Genomic DNA, 23362 nt, shown 5'->3' on the forward strand with positions numbered 1-23362 from the left:
AAAATTCACTCCTTCCCCCCTCACCCCCCTTCTCCAACAACATCTGATAAAAGATTTTTCTACCATAGAAATCCCTTGCTTATATCCTTAGACCATTCAAGTTACAAAACCCTCCGGCTAGCCACCTTTCTGTCTGTATGTGCTGAAATAAGAGGGGTTTTTTTCTGTTTCACACTTCTAGTAGTCTTCTCTAGTGAAGATTAACTTCATAACTAGGATGTGCTTTTCAAAAAAACTATTTGCCTTTTGTGAAACTCCTGTGGAGTTTCAGCTGTAATTATTTGTTTGATATGAATTCCTTTGTGTTGCATAAATGATGCACATGCTCCAGGGGAAGCGGCAGATTCTGGAGGCGATACATTTATCGAGAAATCTTGCTCTGTTGTGGTAGTGCTCATTTCTAGGACAGATGTACTTAACTAATTTTTTTTGAATTAAATGCAAATCATGGGTAGTGCAGGGTGGCAATTTACCAGTGGCTTGTGAAATGTGTTTTGCCATGAGAAGTGAAACGTGCTGCGTTGTGTGGCAGTCAGAGCACGAGGAGTTACTTCACATATTTATCAATGAGCAAACCTGACAGGTCTTCAGATAGAAGCTGAAGAATTGTGTTAATGTTTATCCTTTTGGCTTGTGCGCTAATATATTTAGTAGCAGTCCTCTTCAAATGTACGCAGTATGGTAGAGCGCATAAAATCACTTGTAAGGAATTAGGCTCAACTTCCAGGAAGTTAAGATCCCTATGGCTAGGGTAGCAATTCATACTTCGTGAATTTTGCAAGCAGTATTATATCACTGAGGTAAATGTAATGACTTTTTTTCCCCAAAACTCTCTTCTGAGTGAAAGTTACGGGTATGTAATTTCCTCTTTTACAAGAAACAAGTGGTTTTCATGTACTGTATGGTGCCTGTATGTAAAGTATCACATCTTTGCATTGATTGTGAAGAGGCTGGCGTTCTTTAGAAAATAATTTCTACTGCATTCTCATTCCCTCACATTTTGCAAGAATGGAGCATTTCTATACCAGGGGGTCATCCTAACCACTATGGTTTCAAAAATAATCTTTTTTTTTTTTACTTTTGAAAAGTAATGAATTAAGTACTACTTTAAAAAAAATTAGTTCTGAATATCTACCAGTTTAATAAGATACTTACTTTTCATTTGGACTTGTCTGGATTACATGAAATTTAGATAAATGAAACACCTAGTGACATCCTTTCTGTTTCAGTTAATCTCCTACCTTGTGGGCCAGCACAGTTTCCATGGTGTTTCAAAAATGCAATAGGTAGATTCCTAAAAAGCTTTTAAATCTAAGTGTATGCTATTAACTGGTTTCCTTTCTGGAACAATTTCCCCCTCAAATCGCACCACTCAAGGCTACGTGATGCAAAATAGAGCGACACGCTGGTATGAAGAGCTCTGAGTGGTGTGTGCTCCCTGCCCCTTGTCCACAGTTGGTACCTGGACCACCTCATTGCCCGTTCCCTACACTCCGCTGTGGGACTGCGCCCAAACACTGCGTTCCCGTTGGTGCTCCAGGCTGTCCTTGGCAACGTTGTCTGACGGGCTTCCCGTTACCTTCAGAGTTCAGCAGTCTTGGGTTTCTGTGAGCAGGAGTTACTAAGCTTTTGTTTGGAAATGAGTCCCCTCTCCTGTGAAGGCTCCAGGCTGTGACCTGGATCTTCAAGGTTGTCGCTTCCTCGCTGCGTCAGAACTGGATAAAAGTCGTATCTCTCTTCCAGCTAATGTTTACATTTCTAGTTGATGAGTTAACCCAAGTAAAACAAATGCAGACTTTGAAAGTACTGGAGTAGCTTCCATCTGGGTCTCTTAGAAGTTTTCTAGCCCAGAGTAGGAGGCCACAGTGCCTGATGCTCCTGCATCACTTGCCTCCCTTACACAGGGCTCAGATGATTTAAAAAACCAAAACCAAACCCCTAAAGTCAATCACCACATCATCAGCTCTGAAAAGCATTGCTGTAAATTATTATCCAGTGCATTTAAAATAATAGTGCATCTAAAGCCCCCTGGATTTGCTACCTGGATCTGCAGATTCATCGGGTGTCTTTTCAGTGAAAGAAAAATAGCGGCTGAGAGCTGATGGATGGGTGGATGGCCTCTGCAGCAGATCAACACGGGGTGGGAAATGAGGGGAGGATAGCGTGTGACTGATAAGTAGCACTTACTGTAAGGAGCTTGAAAAAAAGGAATAATCTGAGAGTGGCTGTAATTTGCAGGAATATCTCAGTTGTGGCTGTACTGAAATCTCTATTGCAGCTCTTCTTTTTATATCCTTTGTCCTTTGAAATGCCTTGCTGTTAGGGTTGGGCTCTTATTTATTTATTTCTTCCTCTCGGCAGCTGCAGTGCTCAGACTAGTAGGCTGAGATGCTAACAATGCACTGCCTGCTGCCAAGAAAGGAGGTATTTGCATTCATTTTCACTTTCTTATTCTGAATACAAAAAAACAAATAACCCCCCTATGGTCCCACTGAGTCCTGCCTCCCCTGAAATGTAAATACATGTGCTGGTACATGATTTAGAGTACTTACTGGTGGTGTGTTACATACATCAGCTTACCAGGCAGGTAATAGAAGTATCCATATTCTGTAAAACAAAGCAGCCTTACAGTATTCCAGAATAGCCATTGTAAAAAACAAACAAACAAACAAAAAAAAATCCCAACCACAAACCCAACCAGTAGTAGGTTTCATAGCAGTTATTTAACAGATTATAAGTCTGATACTTTACTCACATTATTTTTTCTGAATGGTTTTCTCTTTTTCTTAAAATTGCAAATTGTTCATACTGATCGTATCGGGAGCAGTCTGTGTACAAAAGAGGCAAATTGTTTGCGTTTTGCACTCTTTCAGTAATTTTGACAACAATGCAAGAAAGAGGATGAGAGACTTTGTTTGAAGTTCCTGCAAGTGCAGCCTTTGGGGTGCGGAGCTGGGTGCTGGGGTGACTCCATGTGGATTCGGAGAGTTTGGGGTGCGTGAGGGGGGGAGCGCTGTGCTGTGCCGCTCGCTCCCTCTCACTGGCAATCTTATGAATGGGAAACAAACAGGATCATAACCTTTCTGAATGTGGAGCTTGGGATGCGTTGACTGGATTATGAAGGCAGCAAATTAAATAAAGGGACAATAATTTGGTGGGGGGGAGGAATCAGAGAAGCCAAGAGATGGAAACTCCAGGTTTTTCATATTGCAACACATTGACTAAAACTGATATCAAAAATAACCCTATTGCTGTGACACTTGTTTTTCTGTGTCTGCTCCTTTTTTAATAAGCCTTTCATGATGATTCAGAGCACTACGTAGAAATTCCCTATGCCATCTTTTTTTAATGCATTAAGTGATCTACAGTGTGTTTCTTTTGTGGTGAAACCCCATTGCCTAAGTATGAAGAGTGCACAGTGTACATGTGTCTTTGTTTAATTCAACATGTTTTCCTCTTTTAGTACTGAAAATAGGACATTTTGGTTCTTCAGCCATCCCTGCAGCGGAGCGGTGTGTTTCCGAGCGTGCGGGGCATCAAGAAGGGCAGGGAGGGCACACGGTGCATCGCTCGCAGGGACACGCTTTGCATCTCCCGGACACACAAAGCCCGTCTGCTTTTTACAAACAGCTCTTGCAGCTGGGTGCGTCTTGAAGAAGTCACACCCAAGGAAGCGGATTTCTGCAATTTCGAACTGGCCTTCGGTTCTGTGCAGTTCGCGCTTGGTTTTTCCTTTCCTCCTGAAACATCAGTGTAAGGAATCAGAGAGCTGAAGGGAAAAAAATAAATCCACTGGTTCTTGTTTAGAAATATCAAATAACCTCCAGTGTGGGATTTTTTTATCTTGCTGTCTTTGTGGTTAAGAGAGTAGAGAAAAGACACTTGAAAGCCTACGACAGTGTGGCCTGTAGGAGCTTTACAAATTGATTCAGATGTTCCATTCAGAGCAGAGATTTGATACAGGGTAATGAAATCAAGTGGCTTAAAATAATCTTGTATTGATTTTTATGGAGAGAAATCCATACCTGCAGAATCAAACTGTGGTTATGGTAAGAGCTGCCTTTATGTTTTGCTTTGTTTTGTGCGTGTTGAAAAGCGCATCTCTTCTGTGCTTTGAATGGCTGCTTCTGCTTCCCTTTAATTTTAATCTGAAGTGGAGAAACGCGTGCTGAAATGCCAACGGCGTAAAAATGTTCTGTCCTATGCAGCGTAGTAGGTACATGTGCAGAGTCCTGAACAGATGTTTTTGTGAGGATCTGCTGCGCTGCCGTGGCTGGGTCTGGCGCGGGGGCGGTGGCTGTCCCTGCCCGTGGAGCGGGTGCCGTGGGGCACTGCGGGGGACGCGCCTCGTGATGCTGCTCCAGACTCATAAACAAACCGTCACGTGTCCCCGCAGCCCCGCGCGGGCAGGGATGGACAGCCAGAGCATTATCCTTATTGGATTTCCCCTCCGAGCTGGTGCTGATTTGAATGTTTGGGAATGAGTGGTGAATGAAACAACACAAGGCGCTTTTTTTTTTCCCCCCTCTCTTTTCCTTTTTTTTTTTTTTTTTTCTCTCCACTCTTCGTTTCAGCTGCGGGGTTTGGGATTCACAAAGAGTCGCTGAATCTGTAAGAAGCTTCTCTAAAGGCAGGTGCTTGCAATGCAGCCTGCCTTTCTTTCTTAACAAAAATATGTTAGCATGAGCAAGCACTGTGCACTTACTGTCATGTGAGAGAGCGTAAAGGTGCAGATAAACTAATGAATCTACTTGAGATTTTAAAGAATTTTATTCTATGCATCTTTTTCTTCGTTTGTTGACGTGTAGTTTGTACACCCACCGTGTAAATCACACGTTCTGAATGTGAGACAATTCTTTGGACCAGTCTGCTAACCCTTGATTGTGAATCGTTAGACTTTAAAAGCATTTAGCTCTACATGTAATTATAGCTCAATTTGTGTGTGTTGAGTCTTTTTTATTTACAGTGTGTACATTATAAACGAGTAGGATACTGCCGTAAAACAATATATGCTGCAGTACTTCACTAAGAGCATAACTTAGATCATGAGATCAGATTTAGAGCTGAATACTTCTTAGTTGTAATCTTCATCTTTAGGTACTGGAGCTCAGCAATCCTTTAGTTTGTTGGATGCGTGTCAACGTTGCTGATTTATCAAGCTAACCTTGATGTAGAGCAGCAGGAACTAGATGCACACTTTCATGAGCTTTCTAGCTTCTAGTTTTCGATAGGGTTGCCAGTAGACTGTATTGACGCTTGGGAAGTGCCAGGTTCGTGATGATACTTTATTAGTGGTTTGTAGGGAATAACTGATGAGTTTGCATTTTTAGGAGTCTGGGGTAGGGAGGAGGCTAGAGGAGCTCTGAGCTTGAGGAAGAGAGTGCAGCGTACAAGCTCCAGAAGGATAATTTAGGCCAACAGGGGAGCAGGGGAAAAGCTGATGTACAGCAGGAGATTACAGTAGGGTGAAGAGGATGCTGTCCTCATCTATCCACAGATAAGATGGGTGTCAGCAAAGCTATACGCTGCCATGCAAGTGAGATGAAATCTGAGGGAATGAGAAGGCGGCCAAGGGGCTTGTGGACTTGCAGAGTTTCTTTTAAGTTTAGTTTGGCAGATTTCAAAAGATTTTAAAAGATCTTGGTTCTCAGAGACGTTGCTATTAAGTTATTTGTGCTGAGCCTATTCTTTTTTTTGTTATCCATTGCACCAAGAACCACAAAGTGCTTTTAAAATTGTCTTTTCTCAGAGGTAGTTAATGTTCAGGGACACATTGACCTGGTAATGTCATTCTCTAAATGATAATTTTTAAGCCAGATACTTTCGTTAATCTTTAAAAAGGCAGTTTGGAGAAATCTCCCTAGTTAGGATGCAGACAGTTTGGACCGTGTCCCAAGCCATGGAGCTGTGGGCAGGTCACGTAGACTCCAGGTTCCTTATTTGTGCTGTGGGTGAAATCCTGTTGCTTCCCCACTGGTGTGTTGAACAAAGTGGATAAATCCAGCAGTGACTTCAGGGTACCTGAGCACTGTGGCTATTGGTGGCTCGGGAAATCCAGCCGTGGTTGACGCAGGTTTTGGAGTAGAGGTGATACCAGACATGGAACAGTGGAGTTAAGTGGGGGCCAGAGGTAAAGCGATGGGACTGAGAAGGTGGGAGTCACGTGTGTCTGAAAGCGGCTAAACTCTGTGTGTGTGTCCGTCCCACAGTATTAGATTAACATTTCTTTTCTCAAGTGCCAAACTGGGCAGTGATATCTCTTAAAAGCTGATATTGGTATGAAGTTAATTCAAAGATACTCAGTGGTATAAACATGTAAACTTGCCTAGGTGGCACCATCTGCATCTGTGATTAAAAAAACAACAACGGGACAATGAAACAAAGAAAACAATGTAGTTTTAAAAGTGAAAATAATTTGTAAAGTCATTTGGCTTACTACTTAAAGAAAACTCCAAAACCTGAAAAGCTCTTGAGTCAAAATACCAAAGATAGAAACTTTTGGAAAAGATATTTTTTCTTATAAGAATCCTAACACTGTTTTACGTCCTTTTCGCTAATGCAGTTTATAATACTCCTTCCAGCTAAACCTTACAGTTAAATCATGCGGTGGTGACTTGCATGGATCAGGCATGTATCACCGTAAAGCCCTTGGCTCAGTGCAGTGTCGTCACACACTCCTCACTTCTTTCCGCGCTGAAGATGGTGACATTTGTTTTCATCCTTTAAAGTCTGTAGACTCTTCACCAGAATATCTTTGCATTTGTTCGTCACAAAGTATCCAAGTCTGGTATTACAAAGGTATTTTACACTTCAGAATAAGGCTGTTGTCCACTGTTAGGGTTGAAATATCTATTTCTTTGTGGTTACTGACATACCCACTGGTAGAATTTTTTTGCAAATATATCCCCCAAACCAAGCTGGTTTCTAAAATAGTTTTTAAAAGGTAATCTGGCTTCTGCTTTGTCTTTTCTCTATTAGGTACGAAGAGCCTGGCAAGAAAGTACTTGAACCCCAGGTCCTCTGAATAGTGTTCTTTAATTGTGTACTGAAGTCTGTAATTCTGTGCTTGTTACATTTTAAAAGAAAATTGTTATGGTTGTGTAGTGTCAGGGGCTTTTGCATGTAAAGACAAACAGCTGCTTCTGTTCCAAAATCTTTTGCTGTAACCTGGAGTCACTCATAATTTTTTACTACATCTGGTCCCCCCCCTGCTTTAAAATGGGCATCAAAAACAACCACCCGATTAGATTTCATGCTTTGTAATGCATTTTGAGAATGGCTGATTAAAAAGCACTGTATAAATGTGAAGTATATATTCTTCTGTTACCAAGCGTTCATGAAGTTTAATTTGTAGGAACCAAGGCCAAGAAGCTGATGTTAGTAGGAATAAGCTCTTTAAAACCTGGGAAAGCGAAGCGGAAGTTTTGTCGAATGAACTGTTGGTTGAAAAGCACTTCCCAGGAAAGGTATGAGTGGATTAAAAGTGTCCCTTGTGGGGAAGGACATGATGTGGGGAGGAGGGAGTAATTAGTCAGTTTGGAGATCCCTTCTGTAGCAGTTAATCCTCCAGCGCCAGCGTGGCCACCAGCGGATACTGCATCCTTAGGGATGATCTCTGAGAAGCTGCTTCACTTTCTGTCATCACTTTAACAAGCTGCGGGGCCTAGATAAAGTGCATCAAATGAATCTGCGAAATATTTAAGCTGAAATATGTATTAAGGGTAGTAGCTGGTCCAGCCCCCGTATTTTTTCCCCATGTCATTCCTAATTCATAAAAACAAACCATAAAAAACCCTTGAACTTCGTGCAAAAATCTGTTGCTCTATAATTTGCAATTTAAATGATACTTCTCAGTATTTGACTGCAGGCAAAATCAGCTATTCTATTCCCATCCAATTTAATGCTTTTACTTTTGGGTGTGTGTGTGGGACATCCTGGAATACTAATTATTTTTCCCCTCCCTGTTTCTTGTTTCATAACCATCAACAAGCAGGATCTGCCGTTATTTGGTAGTTCCCTTTTGTTGTTTTTCAGTGAAGGCTCTGTCTGCAAATTTGGATTTGTGTGATTTTTTTTTTTTTTTTTTTTAATTAGCGTGATTTTTAAGCAGTATGTTCAGGCTAGTGTTTGTGTAATTACAGAAAACTTTATTTAATGTGTATGGAAGTTTAGTAACTGCAGAGAAGGTGGGGCCTGCCCTGCCTGAAGTAGGGACGTGTCCATTCGTTGTTTCATTTTGCAGTCGTAAACATTGGAAGAGAAGTGTCATTTCTAATGGTGGAATTGGGAAGCGTTTCTCAAACTGAGTGTGGTCTGATGGCAATATGGCACTGTCCCCCCATGGCTGGCCAAAACCCCCACTGGGCTCCTGTTATAGTCACGAGCATCTGGACCAGAGGTGATAACATAACTCTTTGTCACAGCTTTGCTGAATGTCAGCATTAAACATTTCTGGAGATGATACAATATTGATAACTCTAGCATAGCCAGAAATATTTTGTTCTTGGGCTTTGTGTATTGTAAACATACACCTAGAGAACTTAGAGTGGCATGGCTCCATGTTGAGAATAGATGAGTAAAAGGAGAAGGAGGCACTTCCGAATAGTAAAAAACCAGCGTAGCATCATGAGGAGTTGAAAATGGGCAGCATGACGATGCATTCACCCGTTTGACCTCTATAAACAAAGATATCTGCAGTTATTGGCTCAAGGAGACCCATAACTGGAAGAAAAGGTAATTGCAATCTTGTTTACTGCACTGTTATTGAGAAATAAAGCTTAGAATTCATTAAATTTCCCATTTGTAGGTGTTTGTAGGTGTCCTATAAATCTAATAATTTCTAGGGTGAACGAGCTTGTGAGAAGGCTTCACAGTCTGTCTGAAGTCCGCACATGCTGCATGAAGAAGCTATAAATACTTCTATTATTGAATTGTATAGTGCTTGTTTGTTTTGGGAACCTGCGTCTTCTCCTACACCTAATGCTAATTCTCTACAGAGTAAATTAAATGCTTAATGGAATTTTAACATTAAAAGAGAATTTTAAAAAACTCTAGAAAAGGGTCAGTCAAATTGGGATGCTTTTGTGGAAGAACATCTGTGCTTTAATTACTGCAACATAGACCTTTTTTTTTTTTTAATGGTGTAAATACGTGGAACCTGTTTTTTTTATAATTTCAAAAGATAATACTAAGATTTGCTGTATTTAGTCCTTCAAAGACCTTTTATAATTTTCCTCCCTGATTTTGATGGAAGAAAAAATATTCCGTATTTAAGTCATTCCCTCAAAGTGACATGAACTTTAGCTTCTTGGGCTAAATTTAGATCGGTTTTCTTCTTGCTAAGTCAAAGGAGTTTTTAATAACTTTTAAAAGTTTGTCTGGTGTTCTGGGCATGCAAAGTGATGGAACACAATTAAACCAGTGGCATTACTGTTTAGATGGTGAGAAGTACAAAATTAATTTCTTTTTTTTTTTTTTTTCCTTTGAACATCTGACTCATCAGAGTTGTCTGTTAATCGTGACAGCTTTATTGCAAAGCAAAGAAAGCAGTGGAATAAACTGGGGAAAAAAAATAAATTGCAGCACTCCTGCTTACCTGCAGGGCTGTGACCCTGGGATAAAGGGAATGTTTCCCTTCTGCGTCTCTGATGAGAACAGCCGGATTTCAAACGGTGCCACTTGGTGAGTCTGAGGCCTTTGCTGAGATGACTTCAGCCCCGGTGCGTTGTTTCAGGTGGTTGTAATTGTTTGCGAAACATGTTTAGGGGCTCTCCCCGCGCTGGTACTTGTTCTGAGCGTACGGAATGTGCAAACAAGCCAGACACCGGGTGCCATGAGGGCTTAAGGTAACATTTCTTTGTCGCGAGTACCCATGTCTTCAGGTGCAGTGTGTTACTCTGCTCAGCTTTCAAAGCAGCAATTATTTTGACTGAACCAAAATATATCTTTCATCTTCTTTCCTTTGGAAATCTCGCTTTGCTTTATGGGCTGGTTTAGGTGATTGCTCTCTTTCTCAGCTAGAATATTCTAAGGAGAAATTTATTTTGCTAGACGAAAACTTTCTCATTTTAGTTAAACAAATTCGGCCATGTTGGCCACTACTTTCCTTGTAATGCTTTTTGTAGGTACGGAGGCTTAATCTTTTTAAGCATAGTCCAGATATTGCCACATTTTTCTATGTGAAGCCTGTAGATCTCTGGATAAATACTCCCAAATTTGAATATGGTCTGACTCCTCAGCACTGGGGGGTGGTAGTTGTGGAAATTACCGTAGTCGTTACATGGAGGCTGGAGTGCAAGGTGATTATATGAAAAGAGAAAAATTTTCCTTTCCCCGTCAGTGCTGGGCAGTACTCTTTCTGCTTTTTCTTAATTCCTGATATGACAGCATCATTTCGTGCTCTTCTGTCTCCAGACTTCACAAAGCTTCATAGGAAGAGTTGTGGGTTTCTTCATTTTTGTGGTTTATTATAGCTTAAGTACTGTAATGAATCTAACTCCATGGGAGTTAGACCCCAATCCCAGCCACCGCAACATACTTTGAATTTGAAAAATCCACCTGTGTCTTTTTCTCCCTCTGTATTAATATTTATTTATATTGAATGTATATAGGATCTGCAAATTAGAAACAATTTCTGTGTCCGGCATGTGTTAAAAGCCCATTGATTACGAGGTACGTTTTTCATGTCAAATACTTAGGCTTCTCTCTGGGATTTATGAACTAGTGAAGTGTTTTTGTTTAAAAGATGAGACGTGGTTGCGTGATTCTTGGTCAGACCGTAGCACATTCATATGGATTACGAGTGTTACTCAGCCCTCATTTGTATGAAATCCATCTTCTTCCTCATTTTGCTGCATTTATATACCTGTTAGAGTCTCCTTCTCTGCCGCCCCGTTGAGTTCAGTGACATGCCAGCATCACTGAACATGGTATGGTCTCGGGGGGGAGTTTTGGATAAAGTTGAAGGGGTTTGTCTCCTTTTGATTTTGGGAGGCCAGTGAATAGTCTGATGGACTTCATTGTCAAGGCTTGGATTTGCCTGGTACTTTCAGTGCCTCTGTACCGTAGGTGACTGACGGGGCAGCGCAGTTAAGCGTTGAAGTGCTTTGGCTTGCAGGCGCTGCTAAAATAAATAGGGTAAGTGTGTAGCAATAGCAGTATGGTTTGGGCTGTGAGCAGGCCTGGGCTGTAGACAGTGTATCAGTAGCATCGATACAGAACCTGGTGCCAGTTAGGGATGTAATTGCACAGAAATGGCCTCTAATACCAGTTTCAAGAAGAGCTGCCAAACCCACAGCGCTCAAGGCCTCTCCCTCTGCGTTCGGCCAATGCTCGAACGAAACAGCCCCCAGCTTGTTCCTCCGGGACACAGGCCTGCCTTGTTAGGAAATCGGTGAAGTTTGGGAACCCACAATACCTCACATAGCTCTGTGTACAGTAACGGAGGGTGGAAATAGGGCCATAGGCATGAGCAACCAGACGAGTTATAAATATAGAATAGTCTCTCAATTCCAGTTTCGTTAGTCATGGGAGGACAGTGAGAGTTTTATAAACTTATAAGGAATATACAAACAGTTCTGAATTTAAAATAACTCTGTATAATTTTTTTAGTGTGTGAAAAGAATATTCTTTTTTGAGACCATCCATGTAAGTATCTGCTATACGCAGTGTGTAAGGATCTGCGTATTTATATGTTAATGTGAATGTGACTTGAGATGACGAAAAAAGGTACTGGAGGGGAGAAGTGTAGCTCGAACGTGCCAAACTGTAGCAGAAAGAGTGGGAAGCAGTGTGCTTCCTACTTCGTGCTAGTACCAAAACCATGAATCCCCCCCTTTTTCTTTAATAAGTGCCATCTGATGCTGTCTCCGGTCAGAGCGGCCAGGCGGCATTGCTGCAGCCTGGACCCCCTGTCAGATCCAGCGATACAGCTCACCTTGACTGTCCTTCCGACAAATAAATAAATAGAACTGCCTGGTACTCCCTAATCTGATCACAAATCCGTACTACAGGAGAGGATTTAGGAAGTCAGAGGCAATGTAATTATTGGCTTTTTTTCTAGTCATACTAATAGGAGTTCCTCAAAAGCATGTGCATGTGTATAGGCAGAGACAGCTCACCCATCCCAGTATTAGCTGTGGATTGGGCTCCATGGCCAGCAGTGAGGTGCGTGCCCTTTGTCCCGCGAGTGTATTATGTGTGTTTGCAGTTTCTGGGGGATGGCATAGTAAAGCATGGTTTTTCTCGTTCAGTTTATTTTATCAACATGTTGGAAGAACTGAAATAGTTCTGTCTTACAACGAAGGATGTTTTTAAAGATAATGGACTAAAGTGCAGGCTGGATGATGTAATGTCATCCTCCAGTTAGGTTAGAAGAAAACACTGAGCAAACTCACGTGCTGTTCCCGTTGGTGCCCCTCGCTGACCCAAGTCACTTTTTTCCAGTGTTTTCTGATTTCAGGTGTTACAGTCCTTTGCTTGGCTTGAGCGAGCTGGGGATTCAGAGCTGCTGAAGTTGCAGTGGTTCGCTTGGGGCTTCTTTTCGGGTCACGGCGATGTCCAGTGCCTCTGTGGATCAGGAGCATCCCTGAGCTTCTCAGGGCAGGCCCCGCAACCTGGCACAGCCTTTCCTAGCCGCAAACAGAGCTGTTCAGTAACCCACAAGCAAACAGGCAACCGTTGGCAGCAGTTTTGTTCTTTGGAGATCAAACCATATAGGATGGCGTTAAAAGTTGATGTCCAGACAATTGAGGATGACTTACAGACTATGAAAGCAATTCGCATCAAGTCTGAGAAGATGCTCAACATTTTCCTTTTTCCTTATGAAGCACTTCCATCCACAGTTGTGGTATATGAGAAGAAATCAATTTCAATGCATATTTCAAGTCAGTTTTATCCTTCTGCTGTCCATGCTGCCTGTAAATTTGTTAAAATGCATTAAGAGATGGATTAATGGGCCACCTTCCGGTCTGCTTTTGGGTCCTACAAACTCTGGCACCTTCTGTATTCCCTCTCAGTTTATAATAGAGGAAAGATTCAGAATGAAAAAATCGTTCCATGATTATTAAAACCAAGGAAAGAGCCCACCTTTTGTTTGTTGTGGGTCTAAAGAGCACAACCTTCCGTTGCTGTCAGATTTGCTTACACTCTCTTGTATTTCTGGAAGTCGTGAAGGAAATACTTTGTTTAATCGTTTCGAACATAATTGCCGTTAATATTGTTTGAAGTGATGTTGATCTTAACAGGATGCCTTCACTTGCAATGTGCAAATATCGTAAGTGATGACGTACTCCCAGATTTCCTAGTCCATAATTGAAAACAAATGCACCCAAGTGTCTCTGATAACTTTGCAAACCATCAGTATTCTTGCATCTTGATTTGCCCTTCCATTGGAATTCTCTCTTCTCAGGTTCCTAAATAACTAGATCTTAGTCCTGTTTTTAGTGGGCTATCTCACTAGCAAATGAACAGCTTGAAAAAAAATTGCCCTGTAGTAAAACAGTTTGAATGTTCTTGCTCTTTCTGGCTGTTTCCTTGAGTGTTAATCTTTTCAATGATTAAAACTCACCAGATTTTCTTATTTGTTGTTAATGCAGGTATCCTACTTGGAGATGAACAAAAACTTTCTAAGTTTGCCCTACTGAGCATATTGTAAACATTAGTTTTACTGAGGCTTTTTTTTGGCCTTTTCATTTTTAGGGTAATCAGCCTTTGACAGTGCTGGTGTCTCCCCCTAAGATGAGTGTTATGTCTCATTGCCTATGCCAGAATGGTAAACCTTTTGATGGGCTTAATGCATAAATGCGAAGGGCGTTCCTGAAACAAAGCTGGAGTTGAATCCCTCCGAACCAGTGACTTTTCTTTTTTTATTTTTTTCTCTCTCAAGATTAAACTGCCATTATCCTTCAGCATTAAGAGAACTACATAATTTAGGCCAGTGTGATAATGTTATCAAACTGTCTTCCTCCTTTAGAATAAATCTGGAATGTGAATAGTATTCTTCCTCCAGCTGGGATTTTGCCAGGAGATGACTGACCAGCACTCGTTACTTGCAGTATATTAATTAAATCCTGTAAAGCTTATTGCCTTACACTTGCAGCATTTGGAAGACAGGCAGATTAAATCTTGCTTTAAGCAACAAGAACCAAAACCCCAGTATATTACTCGTAATCTGCAGTGAAAAGAAAAATAATTTGCTTGAGAGCTGTTGTGCGTCAGGCCTTTTCTTTCCTTAAGTGTTACTGAGGAGTTCGGGAACTTCAGTTGCCCCTTTAGAAATGTGGATAAATTTGTGTCCCTGAGTGGTGGGTGACTGGAGCGGATGGGGAGCGGCTTTTGCTGCTGCAAGGTGACCCCCGCTTTCCTGCTCTCAGCCCCACTGACGTCAGGTTACTCTTCTGATTTGCACCTTCCAGTGGGAAGTTTCCCTTTTCATAGAGGAAATGTTTCTAGAACAGTGGAGCACTGATGCTGAAACATTCCCAACCAATTTGTTTACCTGGTGTTGAAGATAGAGTAAAACTGGCCTGAACGCCTCATAGATGCTTGTGTATATGCCTCAGTTGGGTTTGTTTATGTACTGAATTCATACTGGCGTGGAAGGGACAAAATGGACTTGTTTTTTTCCTTTCTCTCGAGTGCCAGCTGCAATGATGCCAGTCTGAGTTGTGCCGGGCAACATAAACTGTTTTGAAAGAGAATGCAATTTGTGCTGCCTGGGTTTGTCAATAAGTCGTGTTTATTTGCACCTTCCTGGTAGTTAGTATTACGCACTTAGCAGCAAATGGAGTAACTGTACAATCCCTTGGTTCCTGTTGACTGTGGTCTGAGGTAGTTGTTTTCTTCACTTAGGTTTCCATTTGCTCCAATTTTGGTGTGACGTGAGTAGCTGTAACGCTGCTGGAGCTTTTAGCTGGGTTGATTGCTTCACTTGCAGAAAACCTGAAGGGATGGGAGGTTTTTACAGTGCCAAATAGTGTCCCCGAGTCCTCTAGTCACTCTAAATAAAATGGATTTAGCACACGTGGTGTTAAGTATCGCAGCTGGGAAGCCTGGAAATATTTTTGAGGTAACTTCTAGGGTAAAGAATGAATGATAGATGGCCAAAAGTGGTGATGGTGGTGGGGTCATCAAACTCCAGTGTATGCAACTGAAATATGCTTTGGGTTGTTTTCATCACCATTTTTAATAGGCTTTTAATAGGCTAAAATGTTCTTTTTGGTTGGGAAGGAGAGCTACAGGTACGTTGCACTTAGGCTTTTGTGTGTTTGAGGGATTACAAACTGTTCCGTGGGCCTCTGGCTCCTCGGAGCTGGGCTGGTCTGTGTGCTAGTCTGAAGTGCTCTAGGTGCTAAAACTGTTGTGAGGGGAAGAGAAAATACTAACGTTGAAGAAAAAAATTGTAAAACTAGAAGGCACGGAGTACCTCACCACAACAGTATGTTCCAGCAAAGCGTTCATTTTATTGAATGATGAATGTTTCCTCTGTTTCATAGGCCTTACTGCATCTGGTGGTATCTGAGAGTCACCAGGTGCTGAGTGGTGCTCGGCTTTCTTCTCCTGACCTTTCTCCGCTCCTTTCTTCCACTTCCTTTGCTCTGGAATCATCTACAGGTGCTTCCAGCTGAGCAGTTGGATCCAGCTGCTGAACAACTGGCTATACACACATTTAGGTGGTATTGTTTTTCAACCCTACAATCCTGAGGAAGGGGATGCAAGAGTAGATTTCTTGTTCAATCTTTCACATGGTTAAAGATTGAGCAGTTAATGGGCTGATGTCAGGTTGGGCAAATCCTTTGAAGTTTTTTTTGAGGTTCTGGATGCTTTGTCACACCTACACCTTCACTTAGGGGATATGGCATACAGCACCTATGACAAACTGAAATACCAAGAAGCAAGAGACCAAAAAGCTTTGTGTGGAAGCCGACCAGATGTAGTTGAACTCCAGATAGATTTGAGTAGCGGGGAGAAAATAATTCACACAACAACTTCAGAATAATTTCAAGATCCATGGAAAGGTCTGCCGGATAGAAATGGGCTGGTAATGACTAGGACGTAAACATGACTGATGAAATGATCTCGAGTCAGACAGCAGCTTGCAGGCTGTGGACTTAATGCCCTCTTCTTGCTTCTTGGTATAAATTTGTGTAGACCTATACAAATATTTTACTGGTGGGCATGGCTGTATACATATTAGAGGTTTAAAGAGGAAGGAGATGATCACTTTGAAGTCTTAGCATCAAGGCTGGGTTGAACTGAACTCTTAAATGAGATCTGGCAGTTAATTTCAAAATCTGCCAAACTTTATGCCGTAATTACTAGAAGGAAAGCTGTTCGACCTGGTAGTGGTTTTTCCCTTCACGATTTTCATGGAGCATGAAATACCAGGATTCTGAGTTCAGGGGAAAGATTGAAAAGACAAAAAAATATGTTAATATGTTGCTAATACCTGGTTTTGTACCATTATAAAGATTTTATACAACTGCTTTAAGTGGCCTCTTCAGTTCTTTGGAGATGACTTGTACCCATATTTCTGTGATTGGAACACGTTACTGCATGTATTTAATACGTGTATTTCCTTATTGCGGCCTTTATTCTGTAGTTATTTGATTCCAGCCCTGACTATGAATCACTGGAACTGGATTTTCTGAGTAATGTCTCTCCAGTCTCTCTATTCTCACAGTATACTGGGCAAAAGAAATCAGGTCTTGTATAGGCTGCTTGAGCATTTGAAGTCAGCTGTTTGAAAGATCGTACCAAAGTTTAGACCATTAAAATGCAGTATTTTAAAAATTTTGTCATGTAGAGGGATTAACATTCCAAAAATGACTGTTTTTTTCTTCTTTGTGGATAAATTTAGACAGCTAATTTTTTCAGTAGTTGGCTGGGAGAAAAGGCTCTCTCCCTCCTCTGGTTTCTCTTCAAAACCGGGCTTCCCCCCCCCCCCCCCTTTTCTTTCTGAAACATTATTTAATGTGAAGGATGCTCTAAAAAAGCAGAAAAAGCATTAAAAAAAAAAAAAAAAAGGAAGGATCGAGTATCGTTTTATAAGGAGAGAAAGAATCTTTAAAAAAAATATTTATCCCACACTTGGCAACCTTTTTCTCGCCCGCATGTGACTGGCAGGGTGCCAGCCTTGGCAGAGGCCAGTGCCTCAGCTTGCCAGAAGCCTTCCTCTTCTGGCCGTGTTTTCCCTCCCTGTGACTGATTGTTTATTCACCTGATTTTTCTGTTTCAGCGATGCTGAAGTCATGGCGTCTTGGAGATAAGAACACTTTGTCTGTCCCAACTGTACAATAGCCATGATGTCAACGTGGAGTGTTTGCAGTGAGCTGTAGTTTTGTGCGCGCTTCACATAGCAGGAGGTATGAGATGTCAGAAAAACTTACTACTACCTCCTTCGCATGAGGCTGTCCAAAAGGGAACTGCCGTAAATACAGAGAGATGATTTGTTCCTTGCTTTTTTTGGAGAGTTGTGTTTGAGGATTTCCCGACCTTGCTTTGTGTTTGCAATTTTGGTTTATCATCTTGGGGATTTTAATTGAGAATAATGAGTCTCTGAGTCAGATTCTCTTGGAGCTCCTCTTGTTTGTAAGATCTTTGTGTTTAGTTTTGAAGTATCTCCTTTTTGTATGTTGGGTCTGAATCTGATTTGCTTAGTAAGTGGGCATCCTGAAATGAAATATTTTGCCTTTTTTTGCAAGTGATTATAGTATCTTAATAGTATTTGGAAAATCTCCTGATTTTTCCTGACAAGGAAAACCTTTTATGTGAAGAAATCAGGGAGAAGGTGAAGCATGGATGGTCAAGGAAACTACTGCTATTGGTTTTGCTCCAGTAAATTTGACTTGTGGCTGCTGGTACTCTTGTAGTGTCCTTCTGTGAAGATCTGATGATTATTCAGGCCTTTCACTCCCTAGACGTAAATAGACACTCAGGTCTCGTCAAGCCTTCGTCATCTCTGTAATAAAGTCATGAAGCTGCTTAAGGGTCTGCCCTTGTCCAGGTCTTGCTTTGACTTCCTTCTTCTATGGCTGCCCTCCAAGGTCTCTGAAATTTTCCATTATCTTGGTAGTTCCGTGTGATAACAATTAAGCATATTTTTCCCTTGTGCTTGTCAGCAAGGATTTGTTTGGGGATTTGGGTTTTTTTGTATACAGTCATCAGCCTTCACGATCCAAGGCACTGTTGTACCTGGCTGATAAATTCTGTCCCCAGACGTCAGCCCACTATTTGCTTATATTTTTCTCTCTAAGGTTCTTGCGGACTAAAGTCAACAAGTTTTTGAGCATATTTAAGGGGTTTTTTTTGGCAAAAGTATTTTGGAACCTGCATTTTAAAAGTTTTGGTACAAATCTAGCAGCCCAAGTAGCACAGTTTGGGAGGGCGCGGGGGAGGATAGATGGGGCTGGATTGTAAGGCCAGCCAGTGTTGGTCAGTAAGATTTTTATAATGGGGATATCAGGGAACTGGCACGTAAGGCAGATAAGACTTTTTGTTGTTCATAATATATCCTACACACACACAAAAGTTCTTGTTCTGCCTCTTCAAAGAAACAGGATACCCGTATTGTCTCCAGGCTGAAAACTATGCCAACGTTAGCAAGAACAAGCAAAAAATAGGACTGAGAGAAAAGTGAGGTTGCTGAGCTTTTAAAAAATTATCTTTAAAAAGTTTTCAAGAGTTCTTGTTAAATTGGTTGCGATTAAAATGCTACAGTAGTTTTGAAAACCTGTTTCACTGATTGCCTTTTGCATGTGAACTTGTGTATCCTTCTGTGCTTCAATTTATATTTCTGTAGACGAGAGTCAGCAGATTTACCAGGAGATGCAGGGAATCCTGTTTATATAGCGGACTGTTCCTGAATGGCAGAGGCATTAAGGGAATACAAAAGTCTTTCCCAGGAATGAAATAAACTCGATCTTTTTCTACTATACTTATCTGAGTACTTAATGTCGCAGTGTTTGGTTTTTAGCAAACTGTCTAGAAGAAAACAAAAAAATCATGTAGTTATTCAATACTTTTAGTAATGAACTTCGTGGAGGCACGGGATGTGCATGGTTTGTTTTTTTCTTAGCAGGGCTTTGAACTGGAAATGTAGCTACCACACGAAATCGGAGTTCTGGCACCCACTCAGAACAGCAGTCCATCTGCTAGCAAGACATGCTAATTTTTTATTTATTTATTTATTTTAATCCCTTACTAGTCACAAATGCAGGCAGTACTGTATACCCTGAAGGTGAGAGGCAATTTGGGATGCCTTACTAAGGTTGCACCTGGGCAGACTTTACTCCTTTTACACTAGTGCAGGTTACCATCAAAAAAAGCATATATACCTGCATGCTGGTTTATTTTTGTGTAAGGGTTTGGGGTGCATGGGTTTGGTTTTTTTCCCTTTTAAAGAAAAAAAAATAATCCAGCATCTTTACTCAGTGCATTATTTAGCAGTGATTTCCTCTGCGTTCCTGCTTTCAGTAGTCTTACAAGTAACTGGCTCTGCAAAAATTTTCTTAATTTAGCCTGCATGGGATATTTTTGCGACCTGGGCAAGTATCGGCCATCCCTGTGCCCCCGCCTCCTCCTTCCACTTTGTTCTCAGAGTCTTCTACTTTTCTGCCTGGTTTCACTCTGAAAAAAATGAGTATACAGGTATGGAGCAGTGCTGTTGGGTTATAATAGTAGTTAGTGCCTAAGGAAAGGGTTGTAGGGTGAAATGATGTTTCTTTTCTAATTGGAAGAGACAGATGAACTCCTGGGCAACTTCAGTAGTACCTGCTGCGTTCAATTCAGCATATCCAACCTATTTTTAATGCTAGTTTGTTGTGTCAGTGGTACAAGTAATGGCCCTGTCAGATATTGTAAGCGGGTCTGCTGCTGATTCTTCGTAGCTACCTGCTAATACAGGGGAGATACTGTTAAGGCTCTCAGGTTACTTGGGGCGTACCTGCAGGTTGAATTTTCTCCGCAAAAGCTGTTTTTGCCTTAATTGTATAAGGACATCCCAGCTTTGTACCCAGGTGCTTACACTTGCAAAGTCGGCGGTTAGGGCTTAAAAAAAAAAAAGTTAATAAAATCAAGCAAGATCAACACAGAACCATTTTGATAAGAAATGCAGAGTTCTCTGATGGCAGTTTTACAAGCCCTTACCAAGGTGGACACTACCTTAAAGCTGGCAAAAAATGGCTTCTTAAAATCAAAATTTGACGTAGGATGTCTTGATCCGTGGTCCCATGTCATGGTTGTGGTGCTCTGCTCAATACCATCGTGAAAACATACTGGAAAGCCTAGACCTCATTATGGGAAGAGGAGGGGTCAAGATTTTAGGGTGTTTGGTGCTACACTAAAACAACTCTGTAGTTGCAAACTGGAAGAGAAATTGCAATGCAGAACTTCTGTGGAACTGTTATGGTTTCTTAAAACATTGTCTTTCTTTACAAGCTGGGCTCTGCTGCTTCCGTGTTCATTTTGGGTTATTAACTTCGTTGCTGGTTCTATGCTTTTTTTGCTCAAATCGTTCAGTTTAAATGTCTTGTGGTGCTTTGCTTGGATCTCCCTGTAGTTGTACTACTGAAATTTTGTTTTATGCTGTTATTACTGGTACTGTGTTTTAGCTAAGTTAGAAAGTGGAAAGCAGTTACTTAATGCAAACCAGATTTCCTATCTGTGTTTGTTTACAGAGCCTCTGGCACACAGCTCACATGGCTGAAAGGCCATACAACGCTGTAATCAAAATGTTGCTGTTACATAAATATAATGCTGCCACTTCTTTTGATGTAACAGTGGTGAGCTTGTCTGCTGATGATTCTGCTCTTTGTTCGTGTCTTCCAAGCTGAGATGCTTTCATGTAAAATGAACGTCTCCATAAATTTGCACCCCATTTTTTTTTTTCTCCCTTTCATATTTTGTTCTCTGAACCCAGAATTTAGGGATAAGGCAGAACTCTGTTAGGCTCTTCAGGGGAAAATAGTAGCTCCATGGTTCCACAGCATTTGATGTGTACCATCTGTACTTTATTAAACCTCATTTTGCATACATAAGCAACATCGGGATGCTACATTGGGGTCAACCTAACCATGTGTGCTACAGTATAGCAGTGCTTTATTGTACACGTGTAATTAAGTTGTTTAAAGGAAGCTTGTCTTCTTGCCAGTAAAAGACCAATTTGAAGTACAAATAGGAAAGACAAGAAATGCTTAGAAAGACAATAAGTCAGCACTCAAAAAAAAAAAAAATCAACCATAATACTAGGGCTATGGAATAGGTTCCAGTACTTGGCAGTTTCCATTATCCTTATGTTGATCTTGCTTTCAGCAGTTTTCCTTATTATTTAATTGGTTCACGTTATAAATTTGATCTGAGGAAAAAGATATTTTCAGGCAACTAAAACCAAGAAAAAACAGGATTTAATTTGTCAGTTTTACAGGAGTTGGTTCTTTTGCAGAGATACTCTAGAGCCCACGGAATGAAAGCATCGAGTTGGATCAGGGTTTTTCCTTTAATGCCATTCACTTTATTTAATAGCTCTTGTTCATGCTGCCGTCCTTTCTGTCTTGCAGTGTGCCCCAGCTCATGTGGCAAGCGAGCCTGTACAGACCAAAATGAGTGTTGCCATCCCGAATGCTTGGGGAGCTGCACGGCACCCGACAACAACACCGCCTGTGTGGCCTGCCGCAATTACTACTACGAAGGCGTCTGCATGCCCACCTGCCCTCCCAACACCTACAAGTTCGAGGGCTGGCGCTGTGTGACTAAAGAGTTCTGCTCCAAAGTCCCTGCCACCGAAACAAGTGAATATGAGAGGTTTGTGATTCACAACGACGAGTGCATGGCAGAATGCCCCTCCGGATTCATACGCAATGGGAGCCAAAGGTAACGCAGCTTTTGGGAAGTCCATCAGAGTTGTTGTGTTGGGGTTTTTCCATCCCCTATTCTGTGGCAGCTTGTGATGCAAATCATGTTAGGTAGAAATGAGAAAATGCAATGGGGAATTGCCTGACTTCCTGGTAAAGGCTTGCTTAGATGAATTCACCGTTGAAAGGTCTGATTGTGTGTGGTCCTGTGCATTGTCAGTTGCCACGGATTCTTCTGAAGGACTTGAGGAGGTCAGTACAATGCAGAACCAGGTCTTCTAGTAGACAGTAGTAAAATGAAAGGGAAAGCCTGGGAACACACGGTTGGAGGTTGGCTGATGACCATTATCATACAGAACAAACCACAGGAATTAACTTGCTTCACATATTATTTGCTTTATGTGTGCTTGCATTTTAGACACATATATTCTTTAGTGTATTTAATTTTATTTCCCTTTTTTCACTGTTTCCAGAAGATAACACTGGTGTGTTAGAAGGGAACAGTCATGTAGATGGTGACAAAAATAATGCAGCAGCTGACAATATTATACAGAACGATTTCTTGCAAGAATGTCACTCACCTGCTCTTATTTAATTCTAACAGTTGGAGTGATGCATGTTTATGATTTTCGTATTTTGCCAGTGGTTTAAGCAAGCAGCCTTAGTTGCCTACTGACCCTTGGAAGTTGGGGACTTTGAGTAAAGGATAGTGAGTGTGCTAAAATTTGTAGTGCTTCAGTACTGTGCTAAAAAGATGTCTCTGTAGGCTATTCTAAGATGATGGGCTTTTTTGGAAAGGTGGTTGTGGTGATACCTGCACCAGTTGTGTGTCTGTGCACGTGTGTCATCCATCTGTTTGATCAAATAGTAAGGCAGTCTCCGGTTGACATTTGGATGTAAGTAACTTAACGCTGCCTTTGCTCGGATCCAGATATTCACCTGAGAAATGTTTCTTTTGTTATCTACTTGAGCTTGTAGTACCAGCTGTTTGAAGTGCTTACACTGAAGTGCCTGGCCATCCTGTCTTATCTCAGTGTTGTGCGCTGCTGCAAAGATTGAAAGGAGCTGTAACTCAAGGCCAGTGAATGTTTTGTTCCCCAGAGGTGGTGTTAACAAATAGTTGCAAATGGAAAGCGTTTCCAGCATTCTTTGTACATTTAGTTGAAATGCCTCTTGCTTGTGTCGGCAGCTTTTAGTGGTTTGTGGCATGTTATAGTGCAGGGTTTTGAAATAAGAGCTTACTACTGAAAAAAAGGAAGCTTCTTCCTTTTATTGTTAAGGTGAGGGCAGGGACAGGTGACATTATAGTGGAGGTCTGCTACAGGCCACCCGACCAGGAATACTGCAGCTGAGGCCCTTTATAGAAAGATAGGAGCCAGCCTCATGTTCACAAGCCCTGGTTGTCCTCATGGGGAACTTCAGCCACCCCAATAACTGTTGGAGGGACAAGGCAGCAGGGCATAAGCAATCCAGGATGTTCCTGGAATGCTCTGACTTCCTTCTGCAAGTGGTAG

General features: G+C 41.5%; 1 protein-coding gene across 5 annotated transcripts in view; it reads left to right on the forward strand.

The window, feature by feature from the left end:
• IGF1R (insulin like growth factor 1 receptor) overlaps positions 1-23362 on the forward strand; it is a 195494-nt gene that overhangs the window by 121549 nt on the left and 50583 nt on the right. For 4 of the 5 annotated variants that reach the window (XM_054214926.1, XM_054214927.1, XM_054214928.1 and 1 more), the window contains one exon: positions 21555-21867. In XM_054214926.1, the coding sequence (XP_054070901.1) occupies positions 21555-21867 (313 nt within the window). Of the gene's footprint in view, positions 1-2313; positions 4050-21554; positions 21868-23362 lie in introns of those variants that run through there. The other variant, XM_054214929.1, reaches the window with a different exon arrangement.

This window comes from Rissa tridactyla, chromosome 9 (genome assembly GCF_028500815.1).
Source record: "Rissa tridactyla isolate bRisTri1 chromosome 9, bRisTri1.patW.cur.20221130, whole genome shotgun sequence".
NCBI classification, from domain to species: Eukaryota; Metazoa; Chordata; class Aves; order Charadriiformes; family Laridae; genus Rissa; species Rissa tridactyla.